The 25,980-nt window shown below is 43.4% G+C and overlaps 1 protein-coding gene across 3 annotated transcripts in view; it reads right to left on the bottom strand.

Annotated features, from left to right (window-relative positions):
* Window positions 1–22,901, bottom strand: part of CREB1 (cAMP responsive element binding protein 1) — a 40,106-nt gene extending 17,205 nt beyond the window's left edge. Inside the window, exons 1-4 of one of the 3 annotated variants that reach the window (XM_038142275.1) lie at window positions 22,480–22,901; window positions 11,220–11,309; window positions 3,754–3,875; window positions 262–408 (exon numbers count right to left, since the gene is read on the bottom strand). In XM_038142275.1, the coding sequence (XP_037998203.1) occupies window positions 262–408; window positions 3,754–3,867 (261 nt within the window). In that variant the 5' untranslated portion in view covers window positions 3,868–3,875; window positions 11,220–11,309; window positions 22,480–22,901. The remainder of the gene's footprint in view (window positions 1–261; window positions 409–3,753; window positions 3,876–11,219; window positions 11,310–22,479) is intronic. The other 2 variants (XM_038142274.1, XM_038142276.1) reach the window with 2 other exon arrangements.
* Window positions 22,902–25,980: the final 3,079 nt, after the last annotated feature.

Here is a 25,980-nt window from a genome sequence, read left to right as displayed (position 1 = left end):
AATGTATGTAAATACAGTATAGAGAAAAAACAAGAGTAATACGTAGGAAAAACCATAAAGCTGCTAAACTCACCAAACAAATTCTAGAGGGAAATGAAACTCAGCAATGTTTGAGAAGTGGTTAAACCAGAACAGAAAAAAAGTCAGAGTAGCAAATATTGTACAGATTTACAGAAACACAACCGAGGACACAAATACAGTGCAGTGAAGGACCTATTTCAAAGGCCCAATTCACATATTAGGAATTTCTTCAGTCAGTACCTGAACTGTCTGGACCTGTGGAGACTGAATAACTGATGGCTGGGCAGCCTGAATTACTCCGTGCACTTGAACCGTCTGCCCATTGGGCAGCTGAACTAAGGTCACCGTGGGCGCAGAAGATGTTGCATGAGCTGCTGGCATAGATACCTGCAAAGAAGAGACAGTGAGCATAAATTAGGTTATTGCAAAATCTCCTTAGTTCAGTATTTGTTCCAGTGAAAGAACTATGCCTCTTCTAGACCCCAGTCAGATGGCCCAAATGTTTCAGTGTAATATAAAACCCCCTGAACTGCCTGAGCCCAACACCTGACCTACTTCACAAAATAATCTAATGCAGAATTTCTGCAGGCTCAAACATAATTTGTAAAATCGCTGACAAGAAGAAGAAAAACACAACTGCCTCTATTTTGAGGTAACCTGATACAAACACATCATTACCTTTCACTTACTTCACTTGGATACTGCTCAGACTCGGGTGTACTCCTACAGACACTGCTGAGTCAGAGGCAGAAACATATGGGAGTGGAGCTATTTTTGTTCTCACTCAGGAAAATGCAAGGAACTTGCCAGATATAAGAACATTTTTAGGGAATCATACCTTTCACTTTCTACAGATTAAGCCATATGAGTAGCTGGCAAAGTGCATGTAAATGAAGAAAACTGACCATGTGTTCAGACAGAAAAACCCCATGAGTTTGCAGTGGAAATAAGTATTTTGCAGGAAGTCACTGTGATTATTGTGTAACAGGTCAACACAAACTCTACTTTCAAGAGTTATTTCGATGAGGAAAAATTGCCCACGTTTTAAACACAACTGTTTCTCCAGCACAGACCTGCAGGCGTAGCAGCCATGCCAACAGGGATACACTGATGACCTCAGCATGCCACATTACGGCTTGGGCTTTGGGGACAGAAGCAGCCATACACAGCTGCTCATGCCACACGGGCAGTGTCACCCTGGCAGGCCACAGGAACCACTCTGGGTAGCTGAGTGCCATGTACCAAGGCTGCTCCATGGCCAGGCCCATGCCCAGTGCACATCCAGAACTTCCAGCTGTCTGCTGACAGGAGGCCTGGGTTAGGGGCTGGGGGCTCCTGAAAGGCTGCAGGGTGCAGCACGCCCTCCCCCAGCGAGCGTCCCTCCCGCACGCCATGGCCCTCAGGGAAGGACTGCAGGCAAGCGTGAGCTGCTCTGGCAGACCTCAGCCAGCTCACGGCTCACTGACTCGCCAGCTTTCTTCTAGTCACCCAAGTTTGGAAAACCTAACAATGCTCCAGGGTTCAAGAGCATTTAAAAAAAATCGATCCACATAGCTGCAGTGCAAGAAAGGGCTGCACTGCTGTCCTACCTCATCTCAAAGGGCTGCTGTGTACTGGATGCAGAAGGAAATCTTCTGCTGTCCCTGTGAACACGTGATTCTCAAAAAGCTGCAATAGCTCATCTCTGAATTTTCATAAACATCCACCACTTACAACGAAATCTTGTTTAACAACAAAATTAAAGGGAATTACATGCAGACCTCTCTCCTCCACAGCTGTCTCTCCCTAATCCACCAATTTGCATTTGCTTGTACGTTCCTTTTTCAGGAAAGCAGATGCAGCATTACATGGTGCTACTTAACTTGCATCTGAGAGAACTGGGCTGAGATTAACATGAGAGCCTTTCCTCTGACAAATTATATTCCTTTACCAAGTGACCTTTCTTAATAATGCATGTCTGACTAAACAGTCTTTGGCAATGACAGCAAAGCTGATCAACTGGAGGCCACTGTGGTTGGATTAAGCCCACAGCAGAGTGTAACTTCCGCACATGCCTCTGACTCATACCTCATGGAACTGGGACGAGTTTCCTTTTGACTCTGAAAGCTACCCTGAACTCACTAAAAACGCAGCAATTAAACTAAGCTTGCAAGAGGGGCGACTTTACAAGAGATAATGGAAGAATTAAATTGATATAATTAGTTATTTAGATTTGGCTAGGCCTCTGAAGGGACTCCCTAATGCCAAACACTGCCACATCACTTATTAAAAATATCATAGTAACAAAACACTGATGTGAACAACACAAGGAATTATTTAGACTGTTTTATTACCTCCACAAACTCTGCACAGGCTGGGGAAAAACCAAGGTGCAGATAATATGGTGAATGACAACATGGTGGTTCACATGGATTTTAACCATATTTGTATAGTGTTTTCTCACTTGGAAAAAAGTCTCATTCCAGTACTGGGGTAATTATGTCCGAGTAAAGTGCATTCTACCCACTACACACTTTTAAGTTCAGCTCAGAGGTTAGTATGTTAACACATAAATACAAATCATTCTTGATTCTCTGGACTAAACCTTAAAGCACATCAAGTGAGCAGCAGTTAACTGGTTTTGCATGAGAAATAAACTACTTCCACTCAGTTCACACTGAAGTGTTATTCACACCACCTACATCCTGTGCCTAAGTTAGACAGTGAGAAAACTGCCCAAAGAGGCAAGCTGGTGCAGGGCAGCTGGTGGCTTGTAAATTCACACTAGCGCTTCACCCTGTGCATTTAAACAGCTCCAATCCCCACACTGTCACTTGAATGGAAATGTACGGACTACAGCGGGCAGGACTTGTTTGGAAGTCTCTAGACTACCAAAAGGTGCAATGACTTTAAAAAGACACTAATCATTTATAGAAACGAAGTGATTTAACACTTGTGCCACTTAAAAGACACTCAATTCCATAAACTATGAGATCAAAATCACCTGTTTGGTCTTTGCAGACTACAATTAGTTTTCAAATTAAATGGTTACAGAAGAGAGCCAAACATATTCTGTAGCCATTCAGACAATGGGGTTGCTTCTGCCAGCCATCAGTGTATTCAAAAATGAAACCCAATCTCAAAATCAGAGATAGAGCTGGGATTCTGTTTCTTGTCTCTCCAAAATAATTTGGGAACAACAAATTATCTACTTCTGTCTCTCTAACTTGCCAACAATTCTGTGAAACTCTGGAGACAACAGGGTAACACGAGCTGTCAAGTGCCAGATTGTTCCACTTGATTGTAATGCTCCTAATATTAATCCCATCTGATATTTTCTGCATTATTTATCTACATATTAGGTTTGCTTTCTTCAGAATTAAACTGACTACTACAGACAAGTTTTTAACAGAAAACACAACAGCAAGACAATCCAGTCAATATAAAAAAGACAGTAGATTACACGTACTGAAATGAATACCTTCCAGTGGTATGACTGTGGTAAAGAACACTAGAAATATTTTTATTCATTACTGTGTTAACATGACACAATTTACACACATACAGTTCTCCAGAACTAACACAGCCTACTACTCTACTGCTTTAAAAATGTGAAGACAGATATAAGAACTATACATCAAATGTACTTCAGAATGGTATCAATACAATCTTCTCTCAGCCCCGTGAGCAGACATTATCCCTCTTAAAAATATTAACCATAAGTAAAACTATTACACCATATGATTTTTATACCTGGGCTAACGTTGCAATCTGTGGTTGTGCCTGTACTGTCATCTGTTGGGTTTCTGCCTCTGTACCGGCTGCATCTCCACTCTGCTGGTTCTCTGCTCCAGATTCCATGGTCATTTAGTTACCTACAATCACAATATTTGTCGTAAGTCTGGGTTGGTATGCAAGTCCATTACTCTTGGTGAATCTGGCAGTAATCACTGCAGCTGAATTACCATTACTACGTACTGTTTTAATTTGCTTATTAGATGTTGCCAAATTATTAGTATTCAGGCAAATTCCTTTCATACCAGGTGTTTGCCTCAGGTTGATTTTTCTGCATATAATGTTTCTGAAAAACAAGTCCAGTCTCCTCCAACAATGAGAACAGGAAAAAATGCATTTTGCTCATCCTAAAAAAACTGAGCAATTGCACTCTGATGACCTAGTACCTCTGCAATTTGGAATAAAGACCTGTCAGTATGTCAGGAAGGGCACTCCCTCAGCGCCAAGGTGACAACATGCCCTGTTACAGCCCTCCCTCTCCCCCCAGCTGCAGTCTGCAGATATCCAACAGCAACTGCGTCTGTGCTGGGCACTCAGTTCTTGGCTGTCTTTGCCTGAACTAAATATGCAACATCTCCATGCAAGTTCTTTCCATCACCACACCGTGTACGGCTCTACGTCACAGCAAGTTAGCCTCTTCCACCCAGTGATTTTAAAGCCAGGATACAAAATGATGGAAGCCATTTCTACTTGAACCTTACCGCAAATGTTCTTATATTTAGAGGTACACGTTAGTTTGTCATGACCTAAGTTTTTTATCATATTCAGCTCCTAATACACTGATATTTCTAAACACTAACTGAGCAAACCTAGATCACCAGAACATACAACTCTATAAAAAGAGGTTGCATAACTTCCAAACCCATGCACGTAGGCAGAGTGCAATGCCTGTTAAATTCTGCACCAATCTGAGAAAATCAGTTTTCAGTTCTTCTTTAAGTACTGATATGAAAATACTTGATATAAAAAAGAACTTCAAAATATAAGGAAATTATATACCAATGCTACTGTATTATACAGAACTCCAAATACCAAATATTAAGAATGGGTATTACCTCCACAGCCACCACACTTACTCTGTGTACCACCCTGTGCTGCCCAATCTATTCTGGCCTCTGGCTACCCCAGGGCAGCACACCTCTCTTAGAGCTAGTCCAAAACAACCATTAGAGCATTTCTGCTTTGGGAAGGGGCCTGGAGGCAGAGGATACTCAGAGCAGAAGAAAGGTGGAAAGAAGCAAAAATGCCCCTCTCCTTCCCTGGCCCCCTGAGGAAAAGATTTAGAAGCATCAAGACAGGTGGTGGTACCACACTCCAGACATTTCATTTTAAACACAAAGTCAGGGACGTTTCCATTTCAATGCAAACTACACCTCAGTGTTACAGGAAAGAGTATACCTTTTATAGCACCTAACAGCAGAGTCACACTTCAGCCCTGAATATGAAATGTCTTACAGTAAGCAATTGATAATCAAGAAAGATAAAACAGCTTTTCACAGTAGTAACTGCATCCTACATCGAAAGAAACCAAGTCATTGTAGATCAATCAAAACCTGTATATTTACTATTGAAAGTGACCGCTGAAAGTGAACACTGAAATGTGAAGTATCAAATATTTAGTTCTAACATCAGTAAAGAAGAATTAAACCTGATTTTCTTTGAAAATTAACAATAAAAGAAAATATAGAATTTTTTAAAAAAGCAAATTAAACTATTCTAAGCAGTGGAATTTTGTTATGCCTCTCTCTCTAGCCAAGATTTCTGTACTACAAACCAAGTCTTTCCCATGTTGCATTTCATATTTCAAAAAGCACACAAGAAAACCCATGCACTATTAGTATTTGCAATATATGTTACCAAACAGCTTTTAAAGACTTAATTACAACAGCTTACATGGTTCTCTACCCCAACTTTAACACACAAATCACATTTTAACACTTAGTCCTCCATGCTATATGCCCATTTTTCTTTTGAGTATTCTGTATTTTGAAAACTACAAACCAGACTACTATAGGTTTCCCTTTGATTTTCACCATTTCAATATTTCTCCAAGGTAAGCAAACTAACATCTTTTTCCCAATTCCATGGATGTATCATGGTGACTCCAGTCAAACAACTACCTCACTGGAACTGTTTCAGAAGCAGATCTTTCACATCAGCAACATCTCCCAGCCAAGTCTCTCCAAAGAACTTTTGAACACAACTTTCCAGCTACAAATCCAAGTATATTGCAAAACTAATAATGCTTTTGTTTGCTGATAGAAATCGTGACTCCAGCACGGAGTGAGTTGGGATTAGAAACGGATGAAATGTGCAACTATCAGGTATTTAGCAACGTTCACAGAGGTAAATGTGTTGCCAAATTCCTGCTGATAAATGCAATGTTTTCCTAGGAAGAATTTCCAATCCTCTCATACACTATTTAGCAAAGGTCCTCTGTCTTTACAAGCTTGGCTTCCACACTTGCATCATTTTTTGCATATGTAATTAGCAAAAGGATTAACTGTTTGAGATACTCCCTCTTCTACAACACAAATATTTCAGAAATCAAACTCTTAACATGAATTGCAAACACCTAAAAGGAACTTCCTCATTTCGTAATGTAAGAACCAAGCAGTGCAGGAAGCTGGCTGCAAGATTTACATATTGACACATGCACTTGAAGTGAGTTTCCAATAACCTGCAGCTTTTTGACAAGCTCTCAGTCTCATGTTATTTACAGGTTTCTAGGGACTCTGGTTCAATTTAGCTTGTACTTAGACATCATAGTATTTAAATTCTAACAGCTTCTCTACTACCTTTTACAGTAATTTGTGGGGAAAAAAAGAGGAATCAGATTTTTGAGCATGAAGGCATCATATTCCAGAGACACTGGCCACTACATTGTTCAACGTCTGGGCATGATCCAGATTGCCAAGATGTACAGGATCATGCACACAGAACACAAACACTTTCTAAGTTGCATGTACGGGTAAGGCCATGACAGCTGAAACAAAGGTTGTCAATTCCTATTCTTGCAATTTATAGTGAAAATATGCTTGCTTTGAAACCTTAACCTCCCAACACATACAAATGAATGCCAATCTGTACATCTCCTTTCTAAGCTTTCAAACCCCTAGTCTAGACAAGCTTTGCTGATGCATATCCCTTTCTGTTCTTGTGGGTGCCACCTCCTCCTTTTATTCCTCCTGCCCTGTTCGCAGTGGCCCACCCTTCTCCCTGGCACTGATCTCCCTGACAGGCACCACACCAGGACTTCTCAAATGAAGACAGAGATCTGAAAAGTGTCCTAGTGGGGAACGAGTCTCCAGGGCATGGACAGCATATGGGAGCCAAGGGAGCACGCTTCTCATTTTTCCTTGCTTCCAGGCTACTTTCCAACTTGTCAGGAGAGGACACCCACATGCACATACTGTGGGAAAAGATTAGTAACTGCAGTATTGAACCAAGTATTCTAAATGAAACTGACTGAAAATAATAGCTATTAACAACCAGAGCTGGAAAAAACAGAGACTGCTTGCCTAAAACATCCTGGGTATGAACTCTGAACACCAGAAAGCTGAGGAGACTACCTGGTTAGAGATGGTTTAACTCATGACTTTTGTAGTGCACAGCTTTCTCCATTAGTTCAAAAGTGGCAGCAGTATTATATTTACTAATGCTTTTTCCTAATACCTTACTTACTAATGATCTCAAACTCTGGAAGCAAAGAGCCAAACAGTGAAACATTCAGCTGAAGATGGGGATTTATTTTAGCTAAATCAAGACTGGGAGAAAGGAGTTCAGCAGAGGATAACTAACTGAGCCAGCTGAATTTACACCATGACCAAAGAAGACTGATTCTACTAAAAAAAAAAAAAAAAAAACCAGTTGCAGAATGCAACTGAACTACATACACTGCAGAAAAACCCAAATAAACCTGTCTCCTTAGCTGCATAAAGCTAGAAGGGGCACTTAGCTAAGGACTGCTGCAGAGAAATCACTTCAGATTTCTCCTTGACTTGCACTTAAGACAAGAAAAGCTACAGAGTTAGACTGCAACAATAGTAAGAAACAGGGTAATCTTGAACTACTATATTTGTGTAGCTGGATGTGTAGCTGATGTGTAGCTGGACCCTACACATCACCTGGATTACAGTGCAGAGACTGGGAGCCTGTATTAAAAACAGGTTCTGTGGAATTTGGGTATTCAGAGAAAGCAAGTATTTAGGGCAATGAAAACCTGTTTTATGAAGAGGTAAGATGGATTTTTATTATTTATCCCAGAAAGGAGAAAAATGTTTCAAAATCATCTAGAATATATATTTAAACTATTAACAGGGTAAGTAAACTTGAAACGTGCACTGTCTGACTATAAAACCACCAAAGCTTAAAGATGCCAAATTTTAAAGTATAAAAATGAAAAATAAAAAAAATCTATTAAAATTATGAAAATTGACATTTCATGTTCTGCATAAATGGAGCAATGATGCTATTGATAAGATATTTATTAAGACTTAAACATGAGTTAGACAGGCACTTGGGTAAAAAGAATATCTAAGAATATGTTGAATTAGTACTTTTTTTTCATGCCAAAAATGTGCTGAACCAAAAGGAAGATGAAAACCTAATGAGTCAGGATTTAAACTGATTTCTAATCTTCAAAAATTCAAATAAATGCTTTTATGAGTGGGGAAGATTATATCCCATGTAATTTTTGCAGGTTCCAGTAGTCTTTTGAGGTACCTACTGATCTTCACTATCTTGAAGACAGGATGCTGAACAAGGTGCTGCAGGTAATGCTAACTCCTGTCATCCCTGTTAGTTGCCTAGAGTCAGGATAAAATATAATTGTCTTCCAATAGCCCTCATCTCATCTTCTTCACTCTTTAGAACCCTCCCTTGGTATGTCTGGTCTCCCCGCTCTATTTTGCTTCCCTACATCTCTTTCTATCTCCTGTCTGAATTACTCCCATGAATTTTAGCACGTCTCCTAAAGATCAGGCTCTGCTCCTTGGTTTTCCCCTTGCTCACACAAGCTGTGGAGCTTTCCTGCTCTGCAGACAGGCTGCTTTTCATCTCCCAAGGCAGACTGGAGAAAAGAAAGTTGGAGATCCTTTCCCAAACACCATAAAATCCAAGAATCAAACCACACTGTGGCTGTTAGAGCACATAAAACTTCCCATCCAGTTTCATAAGCAAAAGTCCTTAATACCGCAAAGCTTTCTGTGTTTTTCAGCTGGGCAGCTGGCACAGTAAAACACGGCACTTTTCCCTGTAAGCCTTTCTTTTCTCTCTTTATTAGCATTGTGCTGGCAATTCACTGTCAGAAGTTCAAGCTTACACTGACAGTTACTGCCCAGCTGACATTACTGCACCTCCAGGAAACACTCAGAGGCACTGTCACACCTGCTCCCCAGCAAGCACAGCTTCACCAAGGGACACGCTGTGAGGAGTCCTCCTCTGGCTTCCACATTTAGTTTATTGAAGTATACACACAGACTTTGAAGAAAAACAAGTCTCCAGAAACAGTGCAGAGCAGAGACCCAACAGACTCATGCCCATTCTGAGCCTGACTTCTACCACACCCTCTCATCTGCTCACCCAACATCTTCAGGTCACTCTAGTGCCACATGAGGCTCCTGATCCAGGGCAATATCCAGTCACCAGGCTGCTCACGGCAGTGAAGGACCAGAGCAGCTGAGGGAAGGGAAACTGAGGCAATGCCTGTTTCTCAAGCCCTGTATTCACAGCAGGTATGCCAGTACAATTGTTCAGGAAGCACAGCTCCAGTACCCAAAGTTCAGGAATTTGACTCATTCCGTATTTAATGCATGTGGCTTTATAAAGCCACAGATCCACCACGAAAGCACTGAGAAGATCATCAAACACCACTCTGGCACACAATTGTTTTCATGGTTCCAGCATAAGCACTGAAAACACTGACCTGCAATCTGCAAACATCTCCACTGTCACCTAGCAGAGCAGCAGCCCTTTTAGCCACAGCTCAACAGCCACTTCATGAACTCCATTCAGCGGCTGCCAGACTGAAAATGTTCAGAGAAAAATAATTTTATTTACGGCTAACACATGGGACTTCAAATAACCAGTAATAAATGCTTAACAGGACAAGACAGGCCCGTAATTATCTCTCTTTGTCACTAATGACTATAGTGGGCTGGCACAAGAATTGCAATTTATACCACAGTTTCTTTGTCATCCCAAGCTGGCACTGCCACTGCTTCTGGGTATTTGCTCCCTGTGTCCTCTCCCTTGGGTGAGCAGTCTGTGTGTCACACTGTAAACACAACCTACGTTTGCTGCTTCATCTGAAATCCACTTTCTAGCACTCCACAGAATGGGCTCTCCACAAAGCCATTCGATGATCACACCAGCTTCTGGGTCAGGGAAGCCCAGAGGTCGGGAAAACCAAGTGGAAGTGCAAATAAAAGAATGGCTGCAACAAGCAATGCCACTAAAAATGCCAAAAATGAAGAAGAGTCTTCAGATCGTGTTCTGCAAATAATCTGCAATAAAGCAAACTGCCAGGCAAACTGAAGAATAAAAAGCTGGAAAAAGTTAAAGTATTTTATATTGAACATACAAGAAAAATTTAAGCTCACTGTAAAAATATCTAGCACAAAGCAGAATCATTCCATCAACATAATGTAATATCTGTAGTCCCACCCTCTGTCTCCATCAATGTGACACTGAGAGCGGTGTCTAAAAACTCTCTGCTGACTGAATACAGCCTGCAACAGCCATTGCAAGAGATGTGAACGAGGTAGTATTTTCATACAGGACACAGAAGAAATGCAACCAGGACCCTCAATTAAAATTAACCAACTTTTCTGGCTCATGACTTTTTCAACAAAATTTTTGTTACACTTCTAAAGTCAGTGAAAAATTCTCACACCAGATTTAAGTATGAGTGATGAAAGTACTGGAAATTATTTGTGTTGCACACCCAACCCCTGTTTTACTAAAGAAAATGCCATGGCAGATTTTGAAATAAGGGCAGAAGACCAAAAATGTAATCTCAGAGCTACAGCGGTGAGCACCCAAACCAGCAATCTCCTCTAGATTTTGTTCTCTGTTGGCATAGCTCAAGCAAGCAGACATTTACCAGGCAGATGGTGAATCAGTAGGCACAGGTAAGGTGTATGAGTGAAAGTTGCTTGAACATTCTTCACTGCTGTATCCTCCTGATTTGACTCCATACTCCTGGAATTGTACTAGTATCTAGTGTTTCTGCCTTCAAGCTTTTCAAAAGGAAAAAAGGCTCTGACAGCTATTAACTGCAATTAGTTTCTTGTACCACAAATTACACTAATAAATACAAAAGTATCCAGCAAGTATTTGGTACACACAATTTAATTCAAGTTTAACCTATACTGCCTTTTTTGTTCAATAAATAAATAAACCACCCACCCCTTTTTACTAACCTTATCTAATAGTTGGGATAGGTCTTATGTGAATACAGACAGCAGAGCCCAGTAGAAGCAGCCAAGGGGAGACACCAGAGCAAGCATTTCCTAAGGCATTAACTGTGAAAAGCAAACAAATTACTCTCCACTGTCTTGTTCCCTCCCCTTTCTGAAATGCCCCCAAAATACTACCAGACTTCACTTAGACAAAAAAAAAAAAGTCAAAACAAATCCCAGGAAGGTTACAAAGTCATTAGGTAACTATTATTATTATTGAAAACATAATCCATAAATATGTTCTATTTATAAATATAAATGCTCTGTGCTCCTATTGAAGGCACTTAGGGTATTAAAAGACTAATTCACATGCTTTAAGTCTGTGGTCCTCAACATGCAGAACCGAATTGTGGTAATAACTATTTCTAAACACCTTCATTAGTGCAGTAAAAAAAAAAAACCCAAAACCCACCAGAAGAGATCTGCAAACAGAATTTTAGAGAAGCAAGACATTTTTAAGAACATTCTGGCCAACATATCCAATCTATTCACAGAGACTTCTAAGAACTCTGCCCATTTTGTTGATCTTAACACATTCATTGCCAGTATCATATTTATGCATTTCAGTTGCTTACTAACTGACTGCACTTTACTACAGCTTACCATCTGTTCGCTGACATTATTTTTAGGGCATAAAACTCACCTAATTTCCAATCTATGCAGATTTCTTGCAATTCTTACCAACTGTAAAAGCTTTCTTTTCTCAAAAATGAAACCATATGAAATTGCCAAAATACATGCCTCTTTTCTCCCTGGGACTGCTGAAAGTACAGTGGCTCACCTCATCACATGTAGCGGCTGGTTACTTAATAAAATCCATCACAACATTGTATCTGAACGGTATCATTTGTAGGCAGCCATCTTTAATGCAATACAAAATATAGACACCAAATGATTTTTTATCATGCTGTTAGGGATCTAATGCTCCTGCTGAACACACCACAACTCCAGGAACAGGCTCTGCAATTGGTACACGCCCAGCAAGTCAATAATCAGCACAGCCACTTGTGATGAGCTTTAAGTTCTGGCCCTAATCAAATTATCATTTCACCTTTGACTGAAACAGCTGTGGGTAGAGAAGTGAGGGATCCATGATTCTATGGGATTTGAAGTTGACCTCAACCCAGATGGGGGCAGCTACCTGAAGACAGCCACTTCTCATACCTGCTCTCCTCACTGCAGTGTTGAACTGTGACAGCACATCAGTCTGATAGCAATGTTGAAAGGATGACGTGATTTCATCTGTGCTATGACAAGTGAGGGAGTTCTGCTTAGCCCAGGTTCTGAAAGCTTGCTGGATGAAAACAGCACCCATCTAAGAGCCTGTTAATGCAGCCCGACCCCAGGCAACAGGAGTAGAGAGATGGGTACAATAAAGTAACACCTCCTCTGCTAAGGAGGCTCTGTGCCCGAGCCGGAATGCCCTGCTCTCAGCAAGGGCTGGTAGCCTGGGCTCAGCGCCACACCGGAGCAGCTCTAGGAGCCCTCGGAAGGAGGCAGGCTGTACCTGGAGTGAGCAATTCAGCAACAGTTCTCTCCTACCACCCAGATATATAGATATGCCAAATAAATAATTTACCCTGCTGTACTGGTCAACCAGCAGAACATTTTGAGCCACTTCCTTTCACATCCAACACTGACACGTGGAGGTGTTCCAGCAGAAGAGCTAAGGCAGCCCACAGTGACAGAAAGGACAGCCAATTCTGCAAGCGGTCAGAGACCGTCTCCTTTCCCAGGGAGAAAAGAGGACTGTCACTACAATAATTAAAGGAGTATTCAGAGCAGAAAATGATGCCAAGTTAGCAAGGCTAGCATCCAACTAAAAGAAGGTGCATGTATGTGTTCCTTTTTTCCACTGGGTAGAGCTGTCAGAACTTGAGATTTCCACCTCACCTGCCAGAGTCATTCAGGTGAATATTACATTTGTTCTACTCCATATGCATTTCCATGTTTTATGGTCTTTTACTGCCTCACCATTCATTCTGGCAGAATTAGAACCTCCTAAATGCTGCATAACATATTTTGACAACCTTCTGACATGTCGTAAGGATCTTTGTCCACTTGCCAAGCAACCTTTAAACATTCCAGGTCTGAGGCATCGGCTGGAAGAACTGTTGCAATTCCAAGCCTGGGGCAGCCTGAAACTCTGTAAGGAGAACCTCTAAACATTTTTATCAAGTATAGGGTTATCTCTGAGGTGAGGGAACTACTGAAACTCGTTCTCAGCAAACAACTACAGGAGCGATGACTGACTGCTCAGCAGAGTCACTCTCCTAAAGTGAAGAACTAAGATGTTGTTAGGACAAGGATATTTAATATATGACTGCCTCCTGCACAGGCTGCACTCTGTAGGTGTGCTAGGGAAATCCACAGGCTCCCACTGGGTCTGTGACAAACGCTTATGTGAGCAAAGCTAAAGCTACTTTGACTCTATACAGACCCAGCTCTCTTTTGGTGCTCAGAGCAGATCAGGAACAACTTATAGAAAGATACAAATAAAAACCAGAGCATTACACAGGCCTACACCCATGGTTAACCTCAGTGCTCCAAGCCCAAGGGCCAAAAATACAACATGTAGTAATCTCAGACCTGTAACAGAAAAAGGAATCACATCCATACAGGTGTTTCCTTAATTCTATTCATTTAAATTACACACCAGGTATGATTTAATGGAATAATGCGATAAAACCAGAGAATCACATAAACATGTTTATTATCTGAAATCTTTCTATTCCAAAGAAATGTTTTCAGAATCTCTGTTAATTTTACAGTGTGAAAATATTAATAGACACATGTAATTTATCAGAATAGAGTACTGTAAGACTGGACCAAAGGTTCTTAAGAGATTACACTGATTAAAAATCTCTTAAGAGATTACACTGATTAAATATGACACTCCAAAGTAATATGAATGTAAATTTATATTCTGAAACTCAAATCTTCTGGGAAGTCCCAGATATTCAGGGGACTTTCCCATTAATAAAGTAAATGTTCCCTTTTCCACCCTATAATGAAGGAGAGCAACTGTCAGTATTTACAGTTTTTTTTTTTATGGTCTCAAATATTAAATTAGAGACTTGAATTTTATCATCCATTTGCAAGGATAATAATAATTATAATACTACTAATAACAATAAGCTGGAGGTTTAAATAATGTAGGTCACCTCAGCAAAATACTGTACACTGAAAAGGGTCAGATACTGGAATTCCAAAGTGACACATATCACACTCCCTTTCACATCATTCTTCCGTTGCAGAAAACTGTAAAATCAGTTGGGGAACTTAGGGCAAGCATGGAGTTTCAGGTATTTAAAAGCTGCACAGTTAAACTTGACATGAAAATTTTAGGTACAATTTGTGTCTGATGAGATTTTGTCTGCTGGTGAAAAGGGACAGATCCATGGCTAATGTTTCTAACCCACTTCTGAATGTCAATGGCTAAAGCATCAATTCATAAAAAATATCACTTGAGATATTTATGCTGCAAGCTTGACAGACATGAACTCCTTAAACAAACAATACTCATTCTGATTGATGCTTGGAACGTATGTGGTATTTCTAGAGCTCAACCCGTAGTATAAAAGCATGAAGTTTTATAACTTGGTAAATATTGGAAAGTATTGCTTAAAAAAACTGGAACACTTCTAATGAGTTCAGAAAGAAAACACAACAAAATGGATGTTTCAGACCAACGCTTTAACTGTTTTATTAATAAGTATCTTTAGAATCGGTCACCTGAAAGTAAGACTGAGTTATTCACACAAAGCTGATAATTACCAAGTATCAAGTCAAGTCTCTGAAAAAAACAAAAAAACCCTGCAAAGCAATAACTTTGTTATTATTATTATTAATTATTATTATATGCCTTTGTTTAATTTACAACAGGCAGTATAGAATGTTTTTTGCTTTAATGCCCACCAGGAAGTGAAAACCTTTGAGTTCTTTCTGAGGTTGGATTGATAGAGTATGCCCAAGCACGCACAAGAAAAACAGCACTTCCTCACAAACCTTGCCCTTGTCAAATTTCTGAATGCATCCTATTCACAAAATTAACTGCAACATTAAAACCAAAATATCTACATCTTAAACCACAGCTTAGACTTGGAAATACTTTCAAATCCTAAAATTGCTCTGGCTTTACTAGTCTTATTGAAAACATCATTACTTGGTCAATTAGCACCAGTCTTGAAGCATCACCAGACTATGTTGCATAATGCACCAAAATTACATCTCTGACCCAGCCTCTCCCTAAAAACCAGCTGAAATGCATCAGTGATCAAACTCTGTAGTAAAATAATTCTGACTAACGTTATCAACCAAGTGGATTCTAGTTTATTTTTCATGTATCTTTAAAATTTGCCTGGGCAGTGCAGGACAGTCTTTTAAAGGAGAAAGATCACTCACATGCCTGCCAGGCAGATCTACTGTGCAAAAGCATCTCCAAAGAAAGAATAATGTTTTTCAAATACTTTACTGGAGTTAAAGACCTCCATTACCTGTGAGCAACATGACTGTCCCCACAGAACAGGGGTGTGATTTGCTGGTAATGCTGAAGGTCTGCAATGACCCAGAGTAAGCAACGGGAGCCACTGATGAACCAGAAAGGACAAGAGAGAGAATTCAGGTTTCACACCAATGTGTTACACACAAAAGAAAATCTCCATTTTGCTTTCTGCAACGACAGTTTTGCAAGCATTTCTGCTGGCAGCACTGCCAGCTAAGGCTCTGGTTTCCTCTCTCTAAATTCTTTCTTATTTACACCTTTACACTTGTCTGTGAAGCTGTCTAGTAAATAGGACCAGGCAACCAATTTGCACTACAGACAAGGAAACACAACTAATTTCTAGCCTGGATCAGTTCTCTGATCCAGTTCACAGGCAGTCATACTGTGAACAGAAGCAGGAACAGGGAAGGTGGAGCCAAGTCTACCCTCCTGCAGCCAAGCCTGTCAACGAAAGCAAAGTAAATCAAATCATGGGTACAGGTGTCACAAGATTGTCGGAAGCCAACAAAGATGCTGAAAGAACCACCTCTATTCTGTAACTTGATTACTGTTGTGATGACTCTGGTTAGGAGTGGGAGGCTGGAAACAGGATGAGTATTTTTTATATAATCAACACTAGCCTTCTGAGGATTGGGCAGAGATGTATTTTTCAAACAGCCATGTTGCTGACAAAGCAGCGATTTGCAGCAGGTAACATACTTCTTCCTCTCCCCAGTCCAGGGTAAGGTGCACTGGTTACACATCCACATTAACTTTACACTACAACTTCCAGGCCAGTAGTTTCAGCCACCATTAATTATTTTACAATCTGGTAGACAGAGCAAGGCAGTTATCAGTTTGTAGCAGCAGTGACACTACAGCAAGCTCACTGCCCAGGTGCCTTGGGCCCACTGACAGGATGTGCACAGGATGTGCACCCAAGTGCTGGACCTGGAGCCCTCCTGGAGCTTTGTATTTCAACTTAAGCTTCATTAAAGAGACGTTCTACATAATTCTCTCCTGCTGACTGGGCTTCTCATAATGCAAAGCACCTAAGAGGTACACTGATCTAACCTCTTGAGAAGACTGAAATCTGCCTCTGATAAGGAGCAGTTAATTCAATCACACAGGTGTCACCAAGCTTTTAAAACACGGAAATTTTCCTAGTTTGGTTCTTTTTGTTGTTGTGTATTTTTCGACTTACTGTGTTCTTAGCTTTCCTAGTAGCAAAGACAAACTCATGTGGCTCTGATCACTATGGACAGAGTCCAACTCTTCCTTCTTTTGCTCCAAGTCATGGATATGCTGCCATTCTCCAAGATGGGTCTGTTGACACAGCTCTCTGCTGTGAAGGAAGAAATTGTGTACCCCTCCTTCCTTCCCGTACCATCACTGCAAATCTGCTACCAGCACAAACAAATCTCAATCACCAACCAATTCAGCTCACTCATGCAGGAGAAAATTATCTATTAAAAAAGCACAGTTCTCTCCTGGGTTAGTGATTTGAACTGGGTTATAAGGTTTTGTATACAATCAACACTACAGACAATGTCAAGGGATGGTCCAACACCACACAGCCAGAAGCAGGAAGGAGAGAGCAAGACTCTGTTTCCTGAGAGCCACATAAAGCTGTATCAGCTCAGACAAAACCACAGCAACAGATTACTTTTGTTGGTTATACTGTGACATTAGTACACAGTACCCTTTCTGACACCTTCCCTCCCTTTTATCTCCCAGAATTTTCCTATCAGTACAAAGGGAAAATTTGGATGAGTTTCACGCAGAGGGCAGGGGTCCTACACTTACAGTAATGCCCCAGGCTTTTTTTTTCAAGAGAAGGAAAGCTCTCTACAATTCAGAAAGGTGTAAATTTACAAAGCCTGCTCATATTGTGTGCTACTTGGAGAAATGGACAGGCAGCAGTGGATTTTGAGGCCAGGCCAGCTACACATAGCCAGATGCTGTGTCATCAGGAAAAAAAAGGCAAGAAAATAATGCTTCCCATCCATTATTTAATGAGGTATAAAAGATGATGAAAGACATTTTACAGATGAGAAGAGACTTTGACATTCAAACCCAAGGAAAGGTGCAAGGGGAAGTAAAATCCAACTGATACTGGAACAGCATAGAGAATGAGAGATTTAGGGTAGCATCTATAAGAAAAGTGCATGTAATACTGGACCCAAAATGTCACAGGAGGCTGCAGAGTTTCTGAAGAGATGACTGAAATATTGCAGCAAAGAGCTGCAGTGAGAAGCAACAGGTGAACTTAAAATGTGAAGAATAAAAAAAAAAAAAAAAAGGAAGTAAAGGAAGTGCACAGAGAACTTGCTAAAAAACACACACACAAAAAGTGTTTCAGACAAGTAAATAAGCAGCAGAACAAGTCAGTTTAATACATGATATTGAAGTTTGGGAACAGCTGTTGCTCATGTTCATTTGCTCATGGTTAGCACATGTAGTAACTTAGCTGAATGATCCAGCTCTGTGGCAAGAAGAACCCCAGCAGGATCTGTGTCATCCAGCTTAGTTATAAACACAGTGATAATTTAAACATTTTTACATAGGCTGCATTTTCTCATTTAGCAGCAGAGTGATTGAGCTGCCCTTATTCCCTGCTCATTCCAGCCCCATCCCTTCCCCTGATCACGCTGGTACAGCTCCTGTGCAGCCATGGAGCAATAGGGAAGGGAATGATCCAGGTGAAAATGAACCAGGCTCCACACCTCTCAGACAGCTGGACCATTTCCCCATGCAGTAGCCCAAGCATTTGTGAGAGTGCAATGGAAAATACATAAAGATGCTTTGGCCAGTATTATCACCAAAAAATGCTATGAGGTACTAGAGTTTCAGTTCATAACCCAGGAGATAAGCTTCAAGAATTCCTGGGTTTCTTAGGCTACCTGCTCTTTTGTAATTTAGAAATCTATCTGAAAAAGTTTCTGCTTAAAGAAGAAAATACAACACAGCTTTAGTTCTGCCACGTGCAGGGAAAAGGAGTTTTCCTGATAACCTCACTGGCTAAACAGGCTATCACTGAACACTTGGAAGATCAGAGATTTTTACAAATCACTTTAACTCTCCCCTCCAAAAAGCGTGAAAGCATCAAGGAAAGTGACTTTTATTTCAGTTTCCTGAACCAAGGCAGGTTCAAAATAGTTCACTGTAAGGCTCCCTGCAATTGTGTCTCAAGTAGCCAGTGTAGTATGTCAGAGGACAACTGAAAAGTAACACAATCCAGAAAAGCAATTTTCAGGGCTCTCCTATCTTCAGAACTATTTTTCCATCTTTCACCTAATGGTCTTTTTTTTTTTTACAAAATATCAACTCTCACAATATTCTGAGGACAAAAATAGGAATGCTTATTATTACCTTAGAATAATATCCTGTACTTCACTGCACTCTACTCAAAAATCACTGCAGGTAACTAATAAGTATCAGTGCTGCTTTAAACTTGTTTGTATGTACATGTTAGGTAAACATATACATGCATCCAAACAGGAACATGTTTCCTCCAAATTCTTTATCCTCTCACCCTTAAGTGGCTCTTCCAAGACTGAGTTTTTTATTCTTTCCACTTGACACATAATATTATAAATCCAGCACTGCCAGACAAAAACAGCAGCAGAGAATTCTTGGCTGTTTTTGAGTGCTCTTTTTACCTGAAAGGCCAACTACAGCCTGGCACATTTTCACCTCCTGTGCAGCTTACAAGGCTGTTTCAGAAATATGGAAAGCTGGAAGGTGTTGTATTCATTCTCACTCACCTTTTTTAACTGCAGTACAATCAAGTGATCTAAAAGCTTTGAAGAACGAAATAGGTATCAATGCCTTCATGCTGGGAGATGTACATAGATGATTAATGGCAGGCTGCTCAGGTTTTCACAATCGCTATGAAATATGACCTCAGACTGCAGATGAGGCAACACAATTTTTGGTTCAGTTAAAAAAAAAAAATCACTGCCTTGTCATGAACTTCAGCTGTATGCAGGTAGGTAGCAGAGAGCTCAAAGAAATGGGGTAGGGTTGTTTCTGTAGATGAGGATTGCTGTCATGTCCCATAAAACTAACTTTAGTTAGATTAGTGGCTGAAAGCTAACAGGGCCTTCTCACTGCACAAAAGCCTTGAGAGGTGTGGCACGAGTAACTGATCTCCACTTGCTTCCAGAGATCCAAAAATAGAGGTGAAGTGTGAATATCCCATTTGTTTCAAAACGGTGCCAACAGACATTCCCAGCTGGGGCCTTGTCTCCTATCAAAATATGCACCTACAGAGCTGTAGCTGCAAGAGGCTGCTTCCCACTGCAGCAGAACAGCTACTCTGCAGAGTAAGATCTACAGAAGATTTCGTATAGCAGGAGCTGTGCTGGTGCAGGTTTCCAAGAAAGAGCCAGATTGATGACTTGACAGTCTAAATGAGATGTTTCTAAATTTTCTGTATCAGCAAACCCCTCTCCCCCTTTTAGACCTTTGGGGTGTTTTTTGTGTTGGATTTTTTTGTTTGTTTGATTGGTTCTTTACTTTTTTTTTTTTTTTACCCAGAGTAGTACACACACATATATCACCAAACCTATAAGAAAAAAAATAAATTAGATGCAGACCGTTCAGTGCAGATCCAAACACCATATTGAGAGCACCAATCAGAATACTGGTGATCTCTCAATTAAAGCATTAAAAATTATTACACTCTTCTTTGCTACATGCAACAATTTCATTTTAGGTCACGTGTCAGTGACGCTTAGCAAACACACAACCACCTCTCTGTTCCCTTTTCTCCCTGACCTGTGAGGGGAAAACGCTGGTGAGGAAATGCAGAGATCTGTGTTTGAAAACATGGATCTGAGAGTCTTCCACTCTGTTATGAAATAGAATAAAATGAAATGTTTTTCGAAAATTACAAAAAACAACAAGCAAGGATTTTCTGTCCCATTTCTGTATTTACAATGTAGTGCGTATTCCATCAAACCAAGAATGAATGAAATACACCAACAATTACACTCTCTTTAATCACTATCAACAGCTACATTGCTTATTGAAGTCCTCAGATGTCTATCAATCACTTTAAAGTTTAAAAACCCTCTTCTCATGCTGGTATTATACAGTGAAGTGATGTAGAGCATCTTTGGCCTTCATTTCAAAAGAAGTAGTGGATGTGAGAGAAAACAGAAATTCACATACAAGGAAGTATACATGTGAATTACAAATATCCATTTTGAACAAAACCTATTTCGGTGACTTCATATTTTACTGTGTAAATCCACATCTGTTGATACAAGGAAGAAAGGGTGCAAGCAGAGTCTCAAAATTCCTGTATTCTAAAATCGTTTTTAGTGCTGGTCAGCACGGGACTAAAGAGGGATACATGATATTTCTAAGAAGTCTCTAGTCTTTTATTTAAGAAATAGGAAACATGTTTCTAACCCCAGGGAGGGAAAAAAAAAAAAAAAAAAAGAAGACAGGTGTTATTCCAGAAGCAGATTGTGAGCCGGCATTCCAATATTTAAGAGAAATGAACAAAAATTTTAAAAGTGTTTCATGAAAAAAAAATCATATGACCATTTAAAACCTTTTATCCCTGTATACATTTAAGAGGTGTAACAACCTTTGCTTAAAAAGTCTGCCACGTTGTTTTTGCTTACTACTGTAACACAAAACTGCAGATATCCAGGATTTGAAAGTAGAGCAAAGTCAAAACACTGTCTTTTATTCTAGGCAAAAAAGAGGAAAAAAAGCCCCCCAGCTGCAGCAAGGCAACGCTGGTGTAAGGTGGAAAAAGGCATTTGAGCTGACATTTGCTATTAAAGCTGGGATAGAGGTCAAATCCTGTTCGCTGTGCAGCACCCAAGTCTGTGGAAAACTGGCAAAAGCAAATCCCAAACCGAGATTTACCAGCCGCAGCCTGGCTCAAGTTCACTTTGGGTTAAAAATACTACCAGGGGAGAAGCAGCGCGGCAAGGAGGAACCGTATCCCTGTTACGTGACCTGCGCGCCGGGCTCGGGCTGCGCCCGCGGGTCCCGCCCGGAGCGCGGTGTTGGGTGACCGGCACCTCAGCCCGGCGCGGCCTCCCGGAGACGGAGTAACAGCGAACCACCAGACCAAGCGCTGCCCCGGCTTCCGAGCACAGATTTTATTAAACGCTTCTCGTTACAGAGCCGGGCAGCGCCCCACGCACTCGTGTCCATCACGGCGGGAGTCTGTTTGTTTATCCGTACAGCGCGCTCGGGGCGCCGGGCAAGCGGAACTCCGGCGGGCGCGGGGGGCCGCGGCGGCCCCGCGGGAGGGTCCCCGGAGCCCGGCGGGGCCGGGGGCGGCAGCGGGGGAGCGAGAGCCGGAGCGCACACGGCGGGGAGGGGGCGCGGGCGGGAGCGCGGCCGCCCCCCGCCGCCGCTCCCCCTCGTCGTCGTCCTCCTCCGCCGCCTCCTCCGGGGGCCGGGGGGCGCGGCGCCCCTTCCCCGCCGCGCTGAGCGCCGCCGCTGGCTGCCGACAGAGCCGCCGCCGCCCGGCCGTGGCGGCCGCCGCCGGGCCGGCTCCCATCCGCCATTATCCTTTGTTCGCGGCGCGGCGGCGGCGGGGATGTTGCAGGGCTCGGCTCCATCTTTAAGGCGGGCGCCCCTCCCGCGGGCGGTGCGCGGCCGGGCCCCCGCGTCCTGCCGCCCGGCGGCTCCCCTGGTCCCCGCCGGGCTCCATTTCCTTCCCTCCCCCCCGCCCCTGTTTGCTGGGCGCCGTCCTCCTCTTACCGGTTACCAGGCTGCTCCGTCACTGCTTTCGTTCGCGCCTGGGATCTCGCCGCAGTTTTATTCTCTCCCCCACGTAACACACCGCGTCAAACTACACCTCCGCCGCGTCACTCACACACACAGGCGCTCCCAGCCCGGCGACAGGCAGGCAGCGGCCGACTGAGGAGCGCCAGCCAGGGAGCAAGCGCCGAGCGCGCCCGGCCCCGCACGGAAACCGCCGAGCGCTCACGGAAAGCGCCGAGCGCCCGCCAGGCGGCGGGAACGGCCGAGCGCGCCGCCGGCCTCCGCGGAAAGAGCCGAGCGGCCGCGGAAACGAACGAAGCGCCCCGGAGGGGGAGGCGGAAAGAGCCGAGCGGGCGGCGGGAAGGCGCGAGCGGCGCTTCCGCCCCGGGGCGGCCCGCGCGGGAAGCACCGAGCGGGGCTGCGGGGGGGGGGAGGGGGAGCGCGCGCTCACCCCCCCGCTCCCCCCGCCCCGCCGTGCGCGCGGCCGAGGCGGCCGGAAACTCGCGAGCGCTCACGGGAGCGGCTGAGGGGCGGCGGAGGCCTCAGCTTCACTGCGGAGCCATCGAACGCGTTAGGTTGGAAAAGACCTGTGAGACCCTCGAGTCTCGCCTGTGGCTGAACACCACCATGCCAACTAGATGATGGCCCTAAATGTTTAAGTTCCTTAAACACCTCCGGGAACGGTGGCTCCACCACCTCCCTGGGCAGCCCATTTCAATATCTAGTCACTCTCTGTGAAGAACTACTCCCTGATGTCCAACCTAAACGACCCCAGGCTCAGCTTAAGACTGTGTCCTCTTGTCCTGTTGCTGGTTGCTTGGGAGAGAAACCGACCCTGATGTGGCTACACCTTCCATTCAGGCTGTGCTGAGAGTGAGAAGGTCCCCCCGAGCCTCCTTTTCTCCAGGCTAGACCCCCCCTCCCTCAGCCACTCCTCACAGGACTTGTGCTCCAGCCTCTTCACCAGCTCCATTGCCCTTCTCTGGACACGCTCCAGCACCTCAAAGCCTTTCCTGAATAGACAGGCCCAGAACTGGACACAGCATTCAAGGAGTGGCCTTATCTGCGCCCAGTACAGGGGGACAATCACTGTCCTGCTCCTGCTGGCCACACAATTCCAGATACAGGTCAGGATGCCACTGGCCTCCCTGGCCACCTGGGGACACTCCGGCTCATGCTCAGCAGCTATCGACCAGAGCCCCAGGTACTTTTCTGCTGAGCTGCTTTCCAGCCACTGTGCTGCAAAGAGTGGTGCTATATGGGTTTCTTGTGACCCAAGTGCAGGACCTGGCAGCACTTGGTCTTGTTGAACCTCATGCCACTTGTCTCACCATTGGTCCACCCTGCCCAGATTACTCTGCATAGCCTTCCAGCACTTCAGCAGATCAGCACTCTCACCTAGCTTGGTGTTGTCTGCTAATTTGCTAATGGTAGATTCAAGCCCTCACCCAGATCATCAATAGGGATATTGCATCAAACCGGGCCCTATGCTGTCCTTGGGGGACACCACTGGTGACTGGATCCCAGCTGGATGCAGCACCGTTCACCACCGCTTTCTGGGCCCACCCATCCAGCCAGTTGTTTGCCCAGTGAGGAGTGCACCTATCCACATCATGGGCTGCCAGCTCTTCCAGGAGTATGCCATGGGAGATGGTATCAAAGAACCAGGCATGTCCCCACAAACACATTGGTGCCATGGGGGGACCTGCTACCCCCAGCTTTGCAAGGCTGTATCCCTCCACAGGCACCCACTCCCTGTGTGCCCCTCTGTCGGGACCGCTGCCCAGGCCCCCTTCCTCAGCCCTCAATGTCACCCTAAGGCCCAACTACCTCTTCCCTTTGCAGGCGCCATATGGCAGGTGAGGTGCCATAGCCAAGCCATGCTGCCCTTCAATGCGCCTCGGCTTCCTGGTGTCCCTGCTGTGCCCGCCCCATGTGGTTCAGGTAATTCCTCTAAACTTTCCTCTGCTGCCTTGTTTTTACTCCAGCCTGAGACTCCCATCCTGCTGCCTGCCCTCTCTGGCCCTGTGGCCTGCCCTTGCAGCCCAAAACCAGGCACAGAGTGACTGCTGCTCCATCATGACACAATAGCCCCATGGGAAAACCCAGCCCTGAGCCACTGGCCCCACTGGTGCTGGAGGTGGCAGAGGTGAGGCCACCAGGCACCTAAGCTATCAAACCACTATATTTAGAGTAGCTGGGGGCAAGGTGGGGGTTTGCACACATGGCACCAACTCCCCGCCTTGCCACTTCTCAGAAGGGACAGAAGTTGGCAGCACAGGGCAGAGGACCAGCTATGTGTTTGTGCCTTGCCAAAGAGGAGCAGCCATGTGCTGTGGTCCTCAATCTCATCTGCAGCGCCAGTGTGATGTCTGTCGCTGGGGGTTTTAAATGCTGGATAGGTGAAATGTTTCTGGGAAAGATGTTTCAAACAGCTGCTGCCACCAGGGAGCAGGGAAAGAGCCAGTGATGCTCCAGCCAGGTGAGTCCATCCCTGTCTTCGGTTCACAAATCCAGCTGAATGCACTTAATCATACACTCTGAAGAATGGACTGGTCCAACTACAACCAGGTAAAAACTGTCTGTACTCAGAAAAGCTGCTTTTCATTTCCCAAGACCTCAAGATGGCACTACATAACAAGATTTGAAGATCCAAAGCCAATTCATTTTTGCAGCTGGTCTGGCACGACACTGCTTGCCAGGTACACTGCATGACATGGCACTGGTGTGCCATTTAGTTCAGTTCATTTCTTGTTTTCTCAAAAAGGTTGAACTAATTTTACTTATGCTGAGTTTCATCTAATTCCCCCCAAAATTGCAAGAGATGGTGCAAGGAGTGATAACAGCTGTACTTTGCCTTAGATTTTGTTGATTACAGTTATTCTAAAATAACCTGTTGATATTTAAAAACAAAAAAGGCATCTCAGGTTAAACAGCTAAAACATTGTTTCATTGCCTACACAAGCTATTGCTTGCGCCACAGGTCATTTTCTGCTTCTGCTGCACTTTTTCCCTCTGTCCTGCCTGCAGACAGGAGCTCCAAGGCTGCAGGACAGCATAGCCCTGGCTGCCACCAGTTTTTGCTCCAGCTGTTGTGGACCTCTGCTGTGCCTTTGGCTGATACCTGTTCCTGTCTGCAGTGTATGGCTGACATAACTTTTGGAAATTATTTTTCCTTTTCAGAGTCTGCTAGGATATGAAAATCTCCATGCACTAAATAGGTCTTTTACAACTCCTTTTGGAGCAGAATGTTTCTTCCACTTAAAGCTTTTAAAACAAGCTAGAAATCTAAACTCAGTGTTCTTGATTTGGTCCATTCATTGGCAGTGAATGAAAATGCTTCTCACTCCGAATCACCATTAGAAGTGAAAAAGGCTTGTCTTACTATCACATCCTTCTCATTTCACAGGATACTGAGGTAGAGGGTTCTTTTTGATAGTGTTCTGACATTTGAACTCTAGCCCATTGCTCAGTTTTAATATTTTAATGTGTGTTAAA

This window comes from Motacilla alba, chromosome 7, assembly GCF_015832195.1.
Source record: "Motacilla alba alba isolate MOTALB_02 chromosome 7, Motacilla_alba_V1.0_pri, whole genome shotgun sequence".
NCBI classification, from domain to species: Eukaryota; Metazoa; Chordata; class Aves; order Passeriformes; family Motacillidae; genus Motacilla; species Motacilla alba.
This window is presented reverse-complemented; position numbering and strand designations above follow the sequence as displayed.